General features: G+C 36.2%; 1 protein-coding gene across 6 annotated transcripts in view; it reads left to right on the forward strand.

Moving 5' to 3' along the window:
• The window catches only part of RASSF8 (Ras association domain family member 8), a 142412-nt gene that overhangs the window by 99932 nt on the left and 22368 nt on the right, over positions 1 to 20112 (forward strand). For 4 of the 6 annotated variants that reach the window (XM_059185817.1, XM_059185815.1, XM_059185814.1 and 1 more), the window contains one exon: positions 16165 to 16371. In XM_059185817.1, the coding sequence (XP_059041800.1) occupies positions 16269 to 16371 (103 nt within the window). In that variant the 5' untranslated portion in view covers positions 16165 to 16268. Of the gene's footprint in view, positions 1 to 13436; positions 13524 to 13833; positions 13895 to 16164; positions 16372 to 20112 lie in introns of those variants that run through there. The other 2 variants (XM_059185818.1, XM_059185819.1) reach the window with 2 other exon arrangements.

Raw genomic sequence — 20112 nt, forward strand, 5'->3', positions numbered from 1 at the left:
AAACAAAAACAGAATGCTTTTGGAGGCACAGAGCATGGCCTCCTTCAGATCAGAAGAGGAGCCGAGAGATTGGGGAAAGATGCTTAGAGGGAGTCTAAAGTCAGAGAAGTATTGTCTAAGGAGGAAGAATAGCATATACAGTGCAAAGATGCTTGAGAGAATGAGATATTCAGTGAACCACAACGTCCTAGCATAATGGGAGGGCAGCTGGGAGAGTTGCAGGAGGATCAAGAAGGAGTATCAGTGACTCTTGAGGACCTTAAATATTATAGATTTGTCAGATGTTTTTTTATTTGAAGGCAGTAGAGAGCCTTTGGAAGATTCTGAGCAGGAGTGGGAAATCAAATGTGTATTTAAAAAGATTTCTGGGGTGCCTGGGTGGCTCAGTGGCTTAAGCATCTGCCTTCATTAGGCTCTGGTCATGATCCCAGGGTTCCAGGATTGAGCCCCAGATCAGGCTCCTTGTTCCGTGGGGAGCCTGCTTCTCCCTCTCCCCCTGCTGTTCTCCCTGCTTGTGCTCTATTTCTCTGTCAAATAAATAAATAAAAATCTTAAAAAGAAAGAAAGAAAGATAGATTTCTCAGCTATAATGTACAAAATGGATATGCAAGGGAAGAGGTAAGATAGGAAGGCAGAAGAATCACTGGCAGGTAGTCACAGAGTGCAGTAGTTCCGCTGCAAGCTACGAGTGTACAAAACTGAGAAGAGCCCCCATGTCTGTCAACCCTAGACAAATAAATAAATTATGTTTTGGTGTTTTTTTAAAAAATATTTTGTTTATTTATTTGACAGAGAGAGAGATCACAAGTAGGCAGAGAGGGGGGAAAGCAGGCTCCCTGCTGAGCAGGGAGCCGGATTCGAGACTCGATCCCAGGACCCTGAGACCATGACCTAAGCTGAAGGCAGAGGCTTAACCACACTGGTGGCCACCCAGGTGACCCAAATTGTGGTTTCTTTATGCAATGGAAATCTCTACTGCAGTGAGCAAGAATGAGCTATGCACAGCAGCATGGGCGAAGCTCAGCAAACATACAGTATGTGAAGAAAGCAGCCACCACTTCATGTGATGTCGTCCGTTCATACCAAATGCAGAGCAGGTGAAACTAGTCTGATGATGGAGGGCAGAGTAATGGCTTCCTTTTAGGAAGGGGTCAGGATGAAGAGAGGGGTTCTTTCTGGTCTTAAAAAGTGATTAGACAGATGTATTTGCTTTGTGAAAATTTATCAGACTTAAAATTTCAGAAATGTTCAATTTCAATTAAATGTTTCTCGAAAAATCCAGTTTTCTTAACTGCAAAGTGTGTACACTGTTTGATTCCCGTTCCCTAGAAAGCCCCGTTCTATCTAAACAGTGACACATTTATTGTCTTGCTGCTGCTTTGCTCCCACTTTTCAACTCGTTGAGGCAGGGGTAGGTTTGGGGGACCACTGGAATAATCCTTGGCCTATTTTTTTTTACCCATTTCATTCAATGATAGTTCTACAAGCAGATAGTTCTATAGGCAGCTTTGCCAAGATAACTGCTAGATTAGCAGTAGTTGAGCTTTGCTTTTTACTCTGAAAATGTAAAGCTTGATGAGATGTAAACACATTGTGGAAGTCAGACATACTAATGAAATGTAAGTAAATGTATTTAAACATAACAAAAACTAAGGGTTTCTTTTTTCCCCTGAAGCAAACAATTTAATTTGGCAAGTATATTAGGATTTTTAAGTTAGTTGCTTGAGTTGCTATGCCTTACAGTTGTGCCATTTATATTTTCATCTCTCTAGGTTATACACATTCATGTGCTCTAGGTTAGAGCTTTCCTCACTCAGTCGGTCTCCTGACTGACAGGTCACAGCCATCTTCCCCTGGCTCTGCTGGTTTCAGTAAAGGGCAGGGACTCGGCCTAAGCCCAGTACTCTAAATAGAATATTGTAAGTAGAATACCACTTCAGTCAGCATCACTGTTAATATTTACAATAAGTACCATGCCTTTTGCCCCGAAATGTCACAGCACACATCTCAAACTTAGCAGCTATCTTCTCCAATAATGCTGAATGACCGCAAAACAGTACAACACTTCCTAGATTATTTGAAGTCCAAAACTCGCCCCCCACCTAAATGCAGAGCAGCACATTGTATCCTTTAAAGAGAATGGCATCTGAAGATATTATGAGGAATAAACTGTGGCAATTTGGAACAATAGCATTATATGTTACATTACACTGAATAATTAACCTCTCTATTAAAGTTTTGCTGCAGTGGGGCGCCTGGGTGGCTCAGTGGGTTAAAGCCTCTGCCTTCGGCTCAGGTCATGATCTCAGGGTCCTGGGATCGAGCCCCTGGGCTCTCTGCCCAGCAGGGAGTCGGCTTCCCTCTCTCTCTGCCTGCCTCTCTGCCTACTTGTGATCTCTCTGTCAAATAAATAAATAAAATCTTTAAAAAAAAAAAATAAAATTTTTCTGCAGTGGAAAATATCTGTCACTTGAAAATATCACCAAAAGATGTTCCTATTTTTGCAGATTATCTAAGAATTTAATTATTTAATTAAATTAGATTTTTCTTAAGGAAATAAATAGAATTAGCAAAGTTCTTCTTAACTCAAGGATTATAGGAAAATGCCTTTTCACAGTTGTTCATACTTTTTAAATCTTCTTTGAATTGAAGTAATTCTACTTTAACAAAGATACTTAGGGATCATACATGTTTAGTTTTGCCAAATATAATTTCTGGTTCCCATGCCCTGAAAGCATTTAGTACTTTACCAGCTGAGTAAGTATAGTAATGAAATTTGGGGAAATATTTGAACCGTTCCACTTTATATACTGTGTTATTTAAATCTTCACATTGAAGTTAGTACAAGTTTAATAGTCTGGCAACTACTTTGACCCAGGAGTCAGGCACTCAAATTTTCTTTTTTTAAACTGCATATATTAATTTCAGTAACATTTATTCCCCAAATTCTTTTATTTTGGCTTTCAAGTGTTTATATACTAATTTAGCTTAGAAATACTAATTTCCTATACCTTCAAAAAAATGTGTTTTGACATAGAAAGTTTGGCTATTTAAAGTTACCATTATAACCATAAGTTAAAATTGTTGAAAAGTTTACACTTATTTCATTACAAATATAAAAATGAGTTTCTTTGTCATACTTGATGGGCTCAGTATTTATAAAAATATGAATAAGTCTGTAGTGATCTTGATTTCATGAATAAAAAATAAATTTATTTTTATCCCATATTAAGTAAAACAGTGGGTTTCATCACAGGAGGTCATAAATACTAAATTCAGAAAATAGGTTCATTATACCTGAATGATGATCATAAGGTCACAACATAATTTGCTGTCACTCAGAAGGATAACACTCACTCATGAAATGCCCACATCTATTCAGATGTGAAGAAGAAAACGATTATGCCCTGCAGATCCTTTGTTTTAATAAAGAACTTGTGCTTTGGGGGTCTGATAACACTTGGATTTAGACCCTAGCTCTATTCCTGCTCCACCTACACAAGGGAGAGGCAGGAGGAGCATTTCCAGCAGGAATCTGGAGTCATGTTTTCCTTCCTAAGTTTGATGTGATTATTGAACACCAGCTCCTTGCTTCTCAGCTCTGTGGCAATAATTAGACTGAATATATCATTCAGCTTAGTAGTACTAGAATTTCTGTGTCCTATGGTCACATCTACTTGATTACTTTCTGTCCTGAGCCAGGAATGGTGATTACAGAGTCCTGGCAAACTTTACTAATAACTCTATTTCATAAATATAAGTAACTTTTCAGTAATTATGAGCATTATCAGAGTTAGATCTACCACTTGCTGGCTGAGTGATTCTGGGCGAGTTACTAATTTCTCTATACCCCCATTTCCTCATTTGTATCAAAATAATTCATGTCACATAGAGATATAGATGGGTATTGAATGGATTAAATATAATAGTTAACATTTCATCTATTGCAAAGTAAGAGCTCAGTCTATATTAGCTATTTATTCTTATTGTTTCACAAATAACAAAGTGTGTTTTTGTTTGAAGGGTTGGTTTACAATGAAAATACTAAAGTGCATCTGCTCAAGGAGAAATATCACATGTGTTTGCACTTACGTCTATCATTTAAAATGTAACCAAGTGTTCAGTAATATTTTAAAGTACATTATAACATTGCTCCCTGCCAGTTTTCTAATGATTATGGATGAGAACCTTGAAATAGCACTATAGTGAAAGCCACAAATTTGCTTAAGGCCATAGTTCAGGGTTTTTTTGCATTAAGACTTTGAGAATGGGGGAAAAAAAAAGACTTTGAGAATGGGATCCCTCATGCCAGGCCTTAGAGCTCTAATAGGAGTTAAGCTCTCTCAGATCTTGGCACCATACACATGCCTCCAACTGCCTCTAACTGGCCACAAAGTAGACTGGGACCCTAACAGAAGATATAAGTGCAAAGCAGATGGCTTTTTATTTTCCTTTTTTATAATACTACAAGAAATGGAACCCACTGGTATATTATTTTTATATTTCTTAAGAGATTTTGTGCCAATAAAACTAAGTTTGTAAGGTCCCCCACTGTTCTGTCTTCCATAAACATGTAACAAAATTAGCAAGAACAGCAACACATGGTTTTTTCATACTCCTCTTATATCAGTGGTAACCCCCATTTTATGGTCTATTTTAGCTAGAATTCTTTATAGGAACAAGTCCTTCAACAGCTTCTATATTGGACACTTAATTTATTTCAATATTTGTAAATATATTTAATATCTGTTTTCAGAATTATCTGGTATTATTCCAAATATTGGCTAACTTGTATCCATGTGATCTTGATCAAATGATGCAATTTGACCAGGCCTCAGTCTTCTATGTTAAGTAAAATGATTATACAAGTTGATAGCCAATGAGTTGCTAGCTCTGAAAGGCAAGATATCTTATCCATTTGGTTTTGGTGAATTCTATGAAATGATTGACCTTTACCTAGAGCGAAAATGCCATCTTGTGCCTGTCCCTCCAGTTTCTCCAGTACGAGGAATCCACAACTTCCTTGCTACAACTTTTGCCAGGTAGAGCCAAGTATATTTTGGTGTGTTGTTGGTTGGCTTTTTATTATTAACATATTATGTATTATTTGCTTCACAGGTACAGGTCTGTGAATCATCAGTCTTATACAGTTCACAACACACCCTCCCCAGTGTTCATAACCCACCACCTTTTCCCTTCCCACCCCACCCCCCAGCAACCCTCAATTTGTTTCCTGAGATAAAGAGTCTGTTATGGTTTGTCTGCCTGCCTCTCAAACTCCTCATATCAGAGAGATCATATGATAATTGTCTTTCTCTGATTGACTTATTTCACTTAGCATAATACCCTCTAGTTCCATCCGTGTCATTGAAAATGGCAAGATTTCAGGGGTTTTTGATGGCTGCATAGTATTTCATTGTATATATACACCACATCTTCTTTATCCATTCATCTGTTCATAGACATCTAGGTTCTTTCCATAGTTTAACTATTGTGGACATGGCTGCTATAAACATTCAGGTGCATGTACCCCTTGGATCACTACATTTGTATCTTTAGGGTAAATACCTAGTAGTGTGATTGCTGGGTCATAGGGTAGCTCTATTTTCAACTTTTATAGGAACCTCCATACTGTTGATTGGCTTTTACCTTGGGAAGAAGAATATGGTAAGGATGGAATGGTAGAAAGGAAGGAATAAAAGAGGCATGTGCTGGGATCTAATGGGTACTTGTGTGGAAGTTAAAGTTGACTCGGGGCTACTACCACTAGAGAAACTGTGACCACAAGGAATTGGCTTACAATGATGGCCATAGGGGCCATCAGAGGACTTGACCTATATCAAATTGTATGTTTCTGTGTGTTGGCCTTCATTCATTTCCATCACTTTTATGGAGACAATGGAAAGCCATTGTTTCATGGCTCCCTGTCCTCTCTGTATCTTCTTCTCCTGTGATCCTTTTCAGGGTATGATGTTCCAAGTTAAATTCCCAAGCAGAATACTTGATTTAGTAATGTTCTGTCAACAAGAAGTCAAAGAAGAATTCAGTCTAATAAACATGGCCTTGTGTCCATGGGATATTAGAATGTACGAATGGTAACCATTCTGAGCAAGAAATTACTTATTGATAGTGTTGTATATTAGACTGGTAGAAGGAATTATTTAGAAGCAGAGTTTGCTTTTGACACTATCCTTGGTTACTGGAAACACATCGCTTTGTTCTCTAAAATGGGCAGTTGTACAGATTTTGCTTCCTCTTAAAATTATACTTACATAGAAATGCTGTATTCCTACTGGGAGCTTTAATTAATAGATCAAATTTTACCTAAATTATTAGTTCAGAAATCAGTCTGGTGAAGTACTGTACTCCCAAAAGATTTTTGATACTCATTTATGAGCATTTGGTTAACACCTCTGTGTATGGGAGAAGTTTCCATTTCAAAGTCATAGTTACGGGTTTAACCTTATGATTTAGAAAAATATTGTCAATAAGCTATCTGGAGGGGGGCTTAGAATAAGAAACTCAGCTGAGGGCAATGGCTCTTATAGCACCAAATTTGGTGCTAAATAAAAAACTAAAATTACTACCTATATTCATTGTAAAGTTTTACATTTTTAAGGATAGAAAGCTAGGTCTTAATAGCAGGATCAGTATTTTTATACCAGTAACTTTAGCTTGATTTGTGTCATATTTATACCAGATGCATTTGAAATTTCTTAATATGGATGCTAATCCCAATTATCATTTCTAGTCTTGATTTAAAAACTTCTAGAATGTTGGCTGCTCTTAAGGTACATGCTGTAATAAACTAAAATGACTTTATTTTAAGATGCTCTTATTAAAATAGTATTCCTGAAATTTTGTTTTTGTGTTGATTTTTCATATGATAAAGAAGTTTCTAATTTTGAAGGTTACAATTTTTATTTCCATTCACAGAATTAACTTTTGTTGAATTCATATATTGTGCTAAGCCCTGCACTAAATACATTTTTAAAAGATATTTCATTTCTCACAAATGCCTCTTGAAAAGTTCTGTGTCTTGACTTAAGTCATACAGTAAGTAATAGACTCAGGATTTGAACCTTGGTACATTCTGTTTCCACTACTCAGTGTTACCTTGAAAAAATGGCTCTTTCCAAAAAGTAGTTTTTAATGGTATAAACTTAAATAAAATGCCAGAAATCTCTTAGAAGCTTTGGTTTGTATTTAAGTCAAGAGTTAAAAATTATCATAAATATGCAGACATATTTATTTTAGACTCTGTAAAAATAAATCTGGATGTAATTTTCAAAAACTGGAGGAATAGTTTGTTAGTACTGAAAATGAACCTGATCATGAGACACTCATTTTGCTGACATGTGCAGTTATTTATTATAGGTTCTCTGAATTAAAACTGTAGTTTCTCAACATGATTTAGTTGGTTTACTCTTTTCTTTCTTCTAGAATGGAAAATTTATACATGTTGTCTGATCATTGGTTATTAATAAAAGTAAATTTTCAAGTGATGGTAGGTGAGATTTCTTAGTGTAACTTAGAGCATTTTAAAAACATTTATTTGGGTACATTGACTCCTTTTAGAGAAGTGTGCCTTATTCATGCTTTAATTTCTTTACTCATCCCAATTTAGAATATATGCCCCTAAATTCCTAGGTTTCTGACCTTGTGAGAGTTATTTAAACTGAGAGTCACTTTTCTCTTTAAAATAAGGCTAATGATACCTAACCCACTGAATTGTATCGTGAGGAATAAGTGAGATACAATACTCCATGCTTAGCAGAGAGTAAGTATTCATGCCTTTCATTGCCATAATTGCAGAATCGTCACTTGAACATGTTAAATTTGGGAAATGTTTCACTGCATATGTTTAAATGCTGTGACCTGAGGATGATGAATAGTAAAGGAAAGAGCATGGGTTTACTGGATTTAATAATTAATGTGCAAATATTGCTTAGCATTGTGAACTTTTAAAAACATACTATCAAAAAATTCTATGACTAATAAGAAAAATACAAAACCCATCTTTAGAAGGCATAGCTTAATTGTGGCAATTAAGACTTGATATAAGAAAAAGAGAAAAGCTATTAAACGTTCTCATTTGTACTCTACTGTTCCCACAAGTGAGCTTCACACAGTGTCTCTATCACCACTCGTGGGTGTCGCAAAATACATTAAAGGGCTAGCTGAAATCTTGTTTTATATATAGCATGTCTTCAGAATTTGGTCATTTGTATCCTGTAGTTGTACGCATTGTGGCTCTTTGCCACTATCTCATCCTCTGTGCTATGTCACTGAGTCCTAGTTTAACAGAGTTTAACCAGTTTCTCTGCTGTGAGGTATCTGCTGCACATGGTCTCCCAGAGCCAACGTGTTTTGAAAAATGTTTCCCAGAATTGTTAGACTGGGGAGCCTTATTTCCTTGGTGCATGTCACAGGACTATTGTTCTTAATATCTCATTTTGGGAGGCTTTGATTGATATCGCTGAAGTCCTCTGCCTTAGTGTCCACTTTTGAACATTGTGTGCCTTTTATGACAACCTACTTTCTGTGACAGAGTTTACAGGACTGTATTATAGCAAAATAATGGGTTTGCTACAAGCAACCAAACATTTAACTGGGTTTCCAAAATACAGAACCAGAGTGTTGTAAACATGCATCAGCTGAATACTGCAGTTGAGGAGCAAGCAACCCATGACTGGCATCTGAGGCAGTTTTCCAGAAACTGTTATTTGTCTAGACGAAATCTGTTTTCTTACCCACTTTTTTCCTTTCTTAATGTGTTTTCACCCTCCCTCTCCTTCTCTCTCATTGTGCTTCATCTTGTCATGTTCTCCAGGTTGTTTTTTTCCTGTTGTTGTTATTTGTTTTTATGTTTGGTTACTTTTCCATCTCCCACAGGCAAGAGGTACCATTTTTTTCCTTACCTCAGTCACCATTTGATTATTAAAAAGTTAATACTTTTTTACTTCATAATAGTTGTTCTCTATAACTTCATTTCTCACATAAAATTAGTTTTAGAATGAGGTAATCTAAACTCCCTCTAGTTTTTTTTCTTTAAAGATTAATTTATTGGAGAAAGAGAGTGCATATATGCAGGTAGGGGGAGGGGTGAAGGGAAAAAAGAAGCAGACTTCCCGCTGAGCACCGAGCCCAGCACAGGGCTCTATCCCATGACCTCCCGAGATCATGACCTGAGCAAAACCAAGAGTCTGTCACCCAACTGACTGAGCCACCTGGGCACCCCTAGATTTTATTTTATTTTATTTTTTTTTTCAGTTTTTGTTTTGTTTGTTTTATTTAGTCTTTTTTTTTTTTTTAAGATGTTATTGTTTTTAAGGAATCTCTACACCCAACGTGGGACTCAATCCTGAGATCAAGAGTCGCATGCTCCACCAACTGAGCCAGCCAGGAGCCCCTGTTTTGTTTTTAAGGTTTTATTTAATTAATTTATATTTTTTAGTAATCTCCACACCTCGTGTGGGGCTCAAACTCATGGCCCCAAGATCAAGAGTCCCACACCCTCTTGACTGAGAAAACCAGGTACCTCTGGTTCTTGTTTTTTGCTTTAAATTGAGTAGTTCTTCCTCTAAGCTTCTTGTCTAGGCTTCCTACCCCTTCACTTCTTTTTTTTTTTTTTGTTTTTTTGTTTTTTTGTTTTTCCACTGTATATATATATATATTTTTTTATAAACATATATTTTTATCCCCAGGGGTACAGGTCTGTGAATCACCAGGTTTACACACTTCACAGCACTCACCAAATCACATACCCTCCCCAATGTCCATAATCCCACCCCCTTCTCCCAAACCCCCTCCCCCCGGCAACCCTCAGTTTGTTTCGTGAGATTAAGAGTCACTTATGGTTTGTCTCCCTCCCAATCCCATCTTGTTTCATTTATTCTTCTTCTACCCACTTAAGCCTCCATGTTGTATCACCACTTCCTCATATCAGGGAGATCATATGATAGTTGTCTTTCTCTGCTTGACTTATTTCGCTAAGCATGATACGCTCTAGTTCCATCCATGTTGTTGCAAATGGCAAGATTTCATTTCTTTTGATGGCTGCATAGTATTCCATTGTGTATATATACCACATCTTCTTGATCCATTCATCTGTTGATGGACATCTAGGTTCTTTCCATAGTTTGGCTATTGTGGACATTGCTGCTATAAACATTCGGGTGCATGTGCCCCTTTGGATCACTACATTTGTATCTTTAGGGTAAATACCCAATAGTGCAATTGCTGGGTCATAGGGCAGTTCTATTTTCAACATTTTGAGGAACCTCCATGCTGTTTTCCAGAGTGGCTGCACCAGCTTGCATTCCCACCAACAGTGTAGGAGGGTTCCCCTTTCTCCGCATCCTCGCCAGCATCTGTCATTTCCTGACTTGTTGATTTTAGCCATTCTGACTGGTGTGAGGTGATATCTCATTGTGGTTTTGATTTGTATTTCCCTGATGCCGAGTGATATGGAGCACTTTTTCATGTGTCTGTTCGCCATCTGGATACCTTCTTTGCAGAAATGTCTGTTCATGTCTTCTGCCCATTTCTTGATTGGATTATTTGTTCTTTGGGTGTTGAGTTTGCTAAGTTCTTTATAGATTCTGGACACTAATCCTTTATCTGATATGTCGTTTGCAAATATCTTCTCCCATTCTGTCAGTTGTCTTTTGATTTTGTTAACTGTTTCCTTTGCTGTGCAAAAGCTTTTGATCTTGATGAAATCCCAGTAGTTCATTTTTTCCCTTGCTTCCCTTGCCTTTTGCGTTGTTCCTAGGAAGATGTTGCTGCGGCAGAGGTCGAAGAGGTTGCTGCCCGTGTTCTCCTCAAGGATTTTGATGGATTCCTTTCGTACATTGAGATCCTTCATCCATTTTGAGTCTATTTTTGTGTGTGGTGTAAGGAAATGGTCCAATTTCATTTTTCTGCATGTGGCTGTCCAATTTTCCCAGCACCATTTATTGAAAAGGCTGTCTTTTTTCCATTGGACATTCTTTCCTGCTTTGTCGAAGATTAGTTGACCATAGATTTGAGGGTCTATTTCTGGGCTCTCTATTCTGTTCCATTGATCTATGTGTCTGTTTTTGTGCCAGTACCATGCTGTCTTGATGATGACAGCTTTGTAATAGAGCTTGAAGTCCGGAATTGTGATGCCACCAACGTTGGCTTTCTTTTTCAATATCCCTTTGGCTATTCGAGGTCTTTTCTGGTTCCATATAAATTTTAGCATTATTTGTTCCATTTCTTTGAAAAAGATGGATGGTACTTTGATAGGAATTGCATTAAATGTGTAGATTGCTTTAGGTAGCATAGACATTTTCACAATATTTATTCTTCCAATCCAGGAGCATGGAACATTTTTCCATTTCTTTGTGTCTTCCTCAATTTCTTTCATGAGTACTTTATAGTTTTCTGAGTATAGATTCTGTGTCTCTTTGGTTAGGTTTATTCCTAGGTATCTTATGGTTTTGGATGCAATTGTAAATGGGATTGACTCCTTAATATCTCTTTCTTCTGTCTTGCTGTTGGTGTAGAGAAATGCAACTGATTTCTGTGCATTGATTTTATATCCTGACACTTTACTGAATTCCTGTATAAGTTCTAGCAGTTTTGGAGTGGAGTCTTTTGGGTTTTCCACATATAGTATCATATCATCTGCGAAGAGTGATAATTTGACTTCTTCTTTGCCGATTTGGATGCCTTTAATTTCCTTTTGTTGTCTGATTGCTGAGGCTAGGACCTCTAGTACGATGTTGAATAGCAGTGGTGATAATGGACATCCCTGCCGTGTTCCTGACCTTAGCGGAAAAGCTTTCAGTTTTTCTCCATTGAGAATGATATTTGCGGTGGGTTTTTCATAGATGGCTTTGATGATATTGAGGTATGTGCCCTCTATCCCTACACTTTGAAGAGTTTTGATCAGGAAGGGATGTTGTACTTTGTCAAATGCTTTTTCAGCATCTATTGAGAGTATCATATGGTTCTTGTTCTTTCTTTTATTGATGTGTTGTATCACATTGACTGATTTGCGGATGTTGAACCAACCTTGCAGCCCTGGAATAAATCCCACTTGGTCGTGGTGAATAATCTTTTTAATGTACTGTTGAATCCTATTGGCTAGTATTTTGTTGAGTATTTTCGCATCTGTGTTCATCAAGGATATCGGTCTATAGCTCTCTTTTTTGGTGGGATCCTTGTCTGGTTTTGGGATCAAGGTGATGCTGGCCTCATAGATTTTATTTTTTAACTAGCTTTCTGTACAAAAGAGAATTGGGGTATCTGATTATTAGTTCTAGTAAGTACTCTTCATAATATACAGTGTTCATTGTGCATAATCTCTGTACGGTGCCAGAAGAACTAGTGGCTAGCATCAATGTTTTATTTAAAATAGCTAGTTTGATTGTGAAGATTTTATTATAACACATTTTATCTGTAGGCTCTTTCTATAAAGAATGCTTTAATATGCAATAACCATAGATATTGAGCAAAACTGGACATGAAAGAAATGTTAAAATTGGCACTAAACCACCTGTATGTTTGTGTCTAGGGTCCAGGGGGTAATGCAGTTTGCTTAGCAGTAGCCTGATGGTAGCATCACAAGGAAGTTAGATCATTTTAAAGCTTTCAGTCAATTCTTGTTTTTTGTGAGAGCCCTTGGTCACAACAGTTTCATCGGCTGATCAATACATCACTTTGTTTTCTGTGTTTTTCTGTAAAAAAATACCTTATTTGACACATGTCGTTGATTCATTAACATTAAACTCACAGCCAGTAGCTCTATAATTCATACCTAACAACACATACTTTTCTCCATAAGTCACATCACAGCCTTCTTATACTTATGTCAGCACTATGCTTGGGAGCCATTTTCAACAGTGAAATCACCAACAAAAACTACAAGAATGCCAAAACATGGCACGAAATACACTGGGAAGAGGTAACTTGTCAACAGTATGAGAGCTGAAACAAGAAGGCAGAATAATGCTTCTTTATGACCTCAGCTGGGAATGTGTAGGTCAGACCACTCAGATTTTTCACAGCTGTATACATGTCTTTGAATGACTCTGAAAGTGCCATAAATATTGATTTTGGAGTTACAAATAAATTTTAGTGAGTGTGTGAATTCACAAATAAGGAACCCATGAATAATGAGGATTGACTAAAATTGTTTCATTAAAGCACTGTTCTTGGGGGAGTGTGTCTCCACAAATGTAGATGCTTAATTCCAATATGCTTTCAAGATAATAAATAGTTTTTAACTAAAGAACACTTGTTCCCAGTAACATGTTACTGAATAAACCTAATTTTTCATTATAATAGTTAAAATAATAATGATTTGAATATAGAAACCTTATGGTAAAAACAACAACTATAATAATACCCTTGCAATAGAACCTTACTTCTACCTACATTATTGTTTCCATGGAAAAATTTATTCCAAATTCCAACTGAGATGTCAAAGCCCCTTAGCTTCTTGAGTCCTTAGTCCCAATGATGAGCAGTCCACCATACGCACCTACAGTGTAGGACTTCCGTTTTCCCTCTAGTCTAGTTCTGGGGCTGGGAGCAAATCGTGGGAGTTGGGCTCTGGACCACAGCACAGAAGGGAGTAGTAGGGGCTTCCACCGAGAAGACAGATTCTTCAAATGACTTTCATGAATAACACCACGATTTTGAGGGAAGCTAGGGGGATGATTGTTAGTACAGCCCCAAACTTGACAGAAGCCATATTTGGAAAACAGGGGCTCTGCTAGAAATAAAATTTTGGACCATGTGGTTCATTGATCTGATCTGTTAAGGCATCTTTTTTACTTTCCTTAAGGATTTCAGTTTGAAAGTATTAATGGTGTTAGAAGAAAAATGCAGATGCTGGTCTTCTCTGTGATGAGCCGTGGTAGGAAGTCTCTGATAAAGAGGATAAACACCTTGCAAGTTTATATCAACTAAGCAATATTATTTATGCTCAATGTTCTCCCACAACGTTATTATACTCTGTAATATTTAACAGATATGCATGTGCTTTATGTTCATTTGTATTCACTTAATGGTTAAAAGTTTGAGGTAAAACAATGATAATTCAAGATAAGAAAATAAGAGGTGGTGTACTAAAATCTTTATAGAACTTAAAAATGGACCTCATAAGTTTCTTTTAAATGATAGGTTTCTTTTGGGGGAGGAGGCCTTTAATGAGATCTTTCTTGCTAGGTTTCCCAAGTTTAAGATCTTTTAATGAAAAACAATGGACTAGGTATTAAATAGATTTTAATTCAGCTTAGTTTTTTTTAAACTCAGCTAAGTTTTTTATTTAATAAAATAATTTAATTTTAACATATTAATTTAATACAATATATTAATGTGTGACCATTTTTTAATCTTAATTTTATTCCAAAAAGAATAATACATATTCTATTTTTAGTAAATAGAGCACCTGGTGGAGAAGGAAAAATCTCTTATTTTAAGAGAGGAGCATTTCCAGCAGGAATCTGAGGAGTCAGATTCTGACTGTTTCCTTTCCTTAAATGGTCTTTAAATGGATTGAGGACAGTAGCATATATAAACCTCTCATTTGGAATTTCAAGTGTGCCTATTAAATGCTCAGAGTACTATAACTGTAGAAAGAAAACTTGTTTAACTTTATTTGCAAGATTTCTTACAAATAAAGTTGGAGCATCCCCTCCCCCCCCCCCGCCCTCACACCCCAGAAACTTTAGCCTCTTGTGAGATTTCATAACTGAGGAACACAGTTGTGGAAATTAGCGTGTCAGAGGCAAGTGGCTCTTCTTCTGGGCATACAGGGGGTTTATGAAACCACCTTGGCACTTCAGTGTGGAGGCAGAAGGAGCCAAATCAACACACTGGGAAATGGTCCATCCTTTCCCTTGTTTTCAGCATGAAAAAAAGTATTTTTGTACCTTCTCTAGAGAGAGCAATAGGTTTATTCTCCTTCACTCATGTGTGTTCTGACTTATATACCCAGGTGACGGGTGGCCTAGAACTATCTTAGGTCTTTTAAGAAAATGCACAAGGACTATATTATACTCTTTTACTAGACATGTTTTTAGTGTTTTTAAAATAAGCTTTTCAATAAGTCATTGATCCTGAAACACCAGTTCCATCATCAACCTTTAAATAAATTTAAATCATTTTAATTAAATCAATGTTTATTGCATCTCATAAACTTTAGCATTCTTTTCAAAACCAATAAGAAAATAGAATCATAAGACAGTAGACAAATCATTGATTGATTAGTTTTAACACAGGAAGAGCTGAGATTTTAAAAACCTACAGGAAAAAGAATTGTGTACAATTGATTTTTAACCAGTTAATAATAACATTCTAATCAATACAAGAAATCAAGGCATTTGGTTTGATTGTGTGAGAATGTGAAAGACATATATATAATGCAGCTTTAAAGAAAAAAATCAAACAATGGGGAAACAGCAAGTGTAACAAAAAGTTGAGGTTTATATTATTAGAATAACTCTTGTAATTTAAGAATACTGTCAAACCCCAGTTAAATAAATGAGAAAAGGACAAGCAGTTCATTCATGGGGAAGTTGTCAGCCAATAAAGAAATTAATTTCCATCATCTGCTTTCTGCACACTTGTGCCTTATGCTGTGGTTGGTGTTGGAGTTTGAGTGTTGAAGACCGCACTCTCAGTCCTTCGGGGAAGGGAGGGAGGCAAGGGACACATGAAACCAAGGAATGCAGTGGAGTCCTGAAGATACATTTACAGATGCTCACAAGGCTATGGAAACTGGTTCAACTGGTTTATTTTTCAAAAAATGACAAAAACTGTTTTTTAACCTTACAAATGATCCTAATGAGTTTTTTTTTTTTTTTAAAGAAAGGAATAGCTTATATGTTGAGCAGTAGGGCTTAGTCAAGTAAGTAAGATTTCTTAGAGTTACTTTTTGATTTCTTAGAGTTACTTTATGATGAAAATTATAATTATGAAAATTATAATAATATGAGTCACTATCATGAATAGGTGACTATAGTTGTATTCATGCTACCAAATACAGTTCTATAAAGTAAAGTAAGTATGTACATGGTCATTAATGGTGGTAGGATTATGAGATATTAGAATTTATTTCACATAATACTTAGTAAAAGAAATTTAAAGACTCGTTTTATTAAAAATGTTTTTTCTTCTTTTTAGCTGACTACACAAGACTCTGCCTTCCCCATATTTCCATAGCCAGCGACATGACCTGACACCTTGATGACCAGTCTCAGGGCCCTTAGGTGACTGGCTGCTACACCATGGAACTTAAAGTATGGGTGGATGGAGTTCAGAGGATTGTTTGTGGGGTCACCGAAGTTACAACTTGCCAGGAGGTTGTAATAGCCTTAGCTCAAGCAATAGGTAAGTGGACTTTCTGGGAATCTGCGATAAAGTGGTTTATACTTCCTCTTGTGGTTTATGGTTGTTTGTATTAAATATAGATTTCTATTTTTTTGTTTATTTGGTTCCATAATACAGCTTGCAGGTACACTTTTACTTATTACTATTCCCCCGTGCTTAAATAAAATCTATAAACACACTTATTCTCTGTCTCCCCCCAGATTTTACTGACCTTCAGACTAGAGTCTGCACTGCCTTCTTTTCTACTGTTGTTTATCCTAAACAATGATTTGTGGAACTAAAATGTTTTCTTTTTTTTCTTTTTTTTTTTTTTTTAAGATTTTTATTTATTTATTTGACAGAGAGAGATCACAAGTAGGCAGAGGCAGGCAGAGAGAGAGAGGGAGAAGCAGGCTCCCCACTGGGCAGAGAGCCTGATGCAGGGTTTGATCCCAACCCTGGAATCATGACTTGAGCCAAAGGCAGAGGCTTTAACCCACTAAGCCACCCAGGCGCCCCTAAAATGTTTTCTTGAGCTAAAACATGGATTCCTAGTTCCCAGACCCCTGATTAGGAAAAATCCCATTTTCTGTTTATTCTGACTACTTTTAGAAAAGAAAAATGCAGTAAATAACATGGTGCTTCAACAGAAAGATAATATGTTCATTTTTAAATCTTACCTTACAGTGCAGATGAAGTTATCAAGTACATGCTTACTAGCTCCATCTTGTTCACCTACTAAGAAGAAAAGTTGCAACTTTTCTTCTCAGTGTGTTTATCTTTATCATTTTTATTCATGTTTTTTAGTTGCCTTAACCCTTTTGGAATATGATGAGGGTATAAACATTGCAAAAGCCAATACTGTGAGCTATAGCTTATATTTGCATCATAAGTCCATCATTTAGCAAACATGTATTAAAAAGAAATTGTTTTCAGCACCATGTTAGGTGCTTAGTGCTTCTTTGTCTTGAGTGACTAGTCAAGTTTACTTTATGTTATGCTAGTGTATACTGGAAACATGTTGCATTTGTTCATGATAGAGAAAAGTCACCCTGTACCGTGACACCTTAGCATTTTGTGGAGGCATTTCTGGCAGTTAAGAAATTGACAGTGCCCTGTGCAAAGATAGAGACTTTCTTTTTAATACTGACATCTTTTGATTTTTCTTAAATACTGTGTAGTACACATATTAAAACAATGATAAAATTCCTAGTCAATGAAATTTTCTTGCATTTTGGCCTAATTATATTTCTGGACTTAAGTTTAATATTTAAAGAAGGGAAAATAAAGGCATTTAATTTTATTTCATATTCTTTGCAACCAACTTATTTAGTTAATTATCCCTTTTACAAGCCCGATAAAGAATTCAAAGTAATGATCATAAAGGTACTCACTGGATTTGAAAAAAAAGTGGATGAACACAATGAGAACTTCAACAAAAAGATAGAAACTATAAAAAATAAGCAGTTAGAATTAAAGAGTACACTAATTGAAAGGAAAAATACACTAGAGGGAATCAGCAGCATATTAGAGGATGCAGAAGAATGGACCAATAATTTGGAAGACAGGAAAATGGAAGATAACCAACCTTAACAGCAAAAAGAAAGAATGATAATAACAAATAAGAATAGGTTAAGGGAACTCAGTGATATCATTAAGCAGAATAACATTCACATTATAGTAACCCCAGAAAAAGAAAAGAGAGAAGGGGACAGAAAACTTATTTGAAAAAATAATAGCTGAAAACTTCCTTAATCTGGGGGTGGAAACAGATATCCAGGTCCAGGAATCAGAGTGCCCCAAACAAAATAAACCCTAGGAGGTCCACACAAAAACACATAATTAAAATAGCAAAACCTTAAGAGAGAATATTAAAAGCCACAAGAGAAAAGTGAACTCATATAAAGGAAACCCCATAAGGCTATCAGCTGACTTTTCAGCAGAAACTTTTCAGGGCAGAAGATAGGGGCACGATACATTGAAACAGCTAAAAGGAAAAAGCCTACGACCCAGCAAGGTTATGATTCAGAATTGAAGGGGAGATAATTTCCCAGACAAACAAAGGAATTTATCACCACTAAACCAGACTTAATAAGAAATGTTAAAGGGAATTCTTTACATGGAAAGAAAAGACCATAATTGGAAATGAGAAAATTATGAAAGGAAAAAATTCACTGATAAAAGTAGTAATCAACTATGTATGAAGCCAATATGATGGTTAAACACAAAAATAGTAAAAGCCAATCATATCTATAAAAATTAGCCAAAGAATACACAAGAAGTAAAATATGATTTCATATACATAAAATATGGATGGGGAATAAAAATTTAGTGTTTTAGAATATGTTTGGACTTAAGGGATTATCAGCTTAACATAGACTGCTAAATACGTAGGGTGTTAAATATGAATCCCATAGTAACCACAAATCAAAAATTCCATAGCAGATACACAAAAAAATAAAGAGAAAGAAATCCAAGCATAACACTAAGGAAAGTAATCAAACCACAAAGGAAGAGAACAGAAGAAGAAAGGAATAGAGAAGAACTATAAAAACAACCAGAAAATTAGCAAAATGGCAATAAGTATATATTTATAATTACTTTATCATTACTTTAATAATTACTTTTAAATATAAATTTAATAATTTATTTTTAATTGCTTTAAATATACTTTAATAATTACTTTAAATATATTTTAATTTTATTTACATCACTTTATAATATTTACTTTAAATATAAATGGACTAAATGCTCTAAGCAAAAAACATAGGCTGACAAAATGACCCAACTTTTGTAGCAACAAAATTTTTTTTTTAAAGTTTTTATTTATTTATTTGACAGAGAGAGATCACAAGTAGGCAGAGAGGCAGGCAGGGAGAGAGAGAGAGGAAGAAGCAGGCTCCCTGCCAAGCAGAGAACCCAGTGCGAGACTCGATCCCAGGACCCTGAGATCATGACCTGAGCCGAAGACAGAGGCTTAACCCACTGAGCCACCCAGGTGCCCAAAAAAATGGATTTAAAAAGAATAAACAAACGAGACCCATCTTGCCTATAAGAGAAAAATTCATGACAGAAGACACTTATAGACTGAAAGTGAAGGATAGAAAAAGATAATCCATGGAAATGGAGGTGGAAAAAGAAAAGGTTTAGAGGCAATACTTACATCAGACAAAATAGATATTAAAACAATGACTGTAATAAAAGACAAAGGCCATTCTAACTGGTGTAAGGTGATGATATCTCAATGTGGCTTTAATTTGAATCTCCCTGAGGGCTAGTGATGATGAACATGACCAAAGTTAACAAGATAGGAAACAACATGTGTTGGAGGGGATGTGGAGAAAGGGGAACTCTCTTACGCTGTTGGTGGGAATGCAAGTTGGTGCAGCCTCTTTGGAGAACAGTGTGGAGATTCCTCAAGAAATTAAAAATAGAACTTCCCTATGACCCTGCAATTGCACTCCTGGGTATTTACCCCAAAGATACAGATGTCATGAAAAGAAGGGCCATCTGTACCCCAATGTTTATAGCAGCAATGGCCACGGTCGCCAAACTATGGAAAGAGCCAAGATGCCCTTCAACGGACGAATGGATAAGGAAGATGTGGTCCATATACACTATGGAGTACTATGCCTCCATCAGAAATGATGAATACCCAACTTTTGTAGCAACATGGACGGGACTCGAAGAGATTATGCTGAATGAAATAAGTCATGCAGAGAGAGTCAATTGTCATATGGTTTCACTTATTTGTGGAGCATA

The sequence above is a fragment of the Mustela lutreola genome, chromosome 8, assembly GCF_030435805.1.
Source record: "Mustela lutreola isolate mMusLut2 chromosome 8, mMusLut2.pri, whole genome shotgun sequence".
Classification (NCBI taxonomy): Eukaryota; Metazoa; Chordata; class Mammalia; order Carnivora; family Mustelidae; genus Mustela; species Mustela lutreola.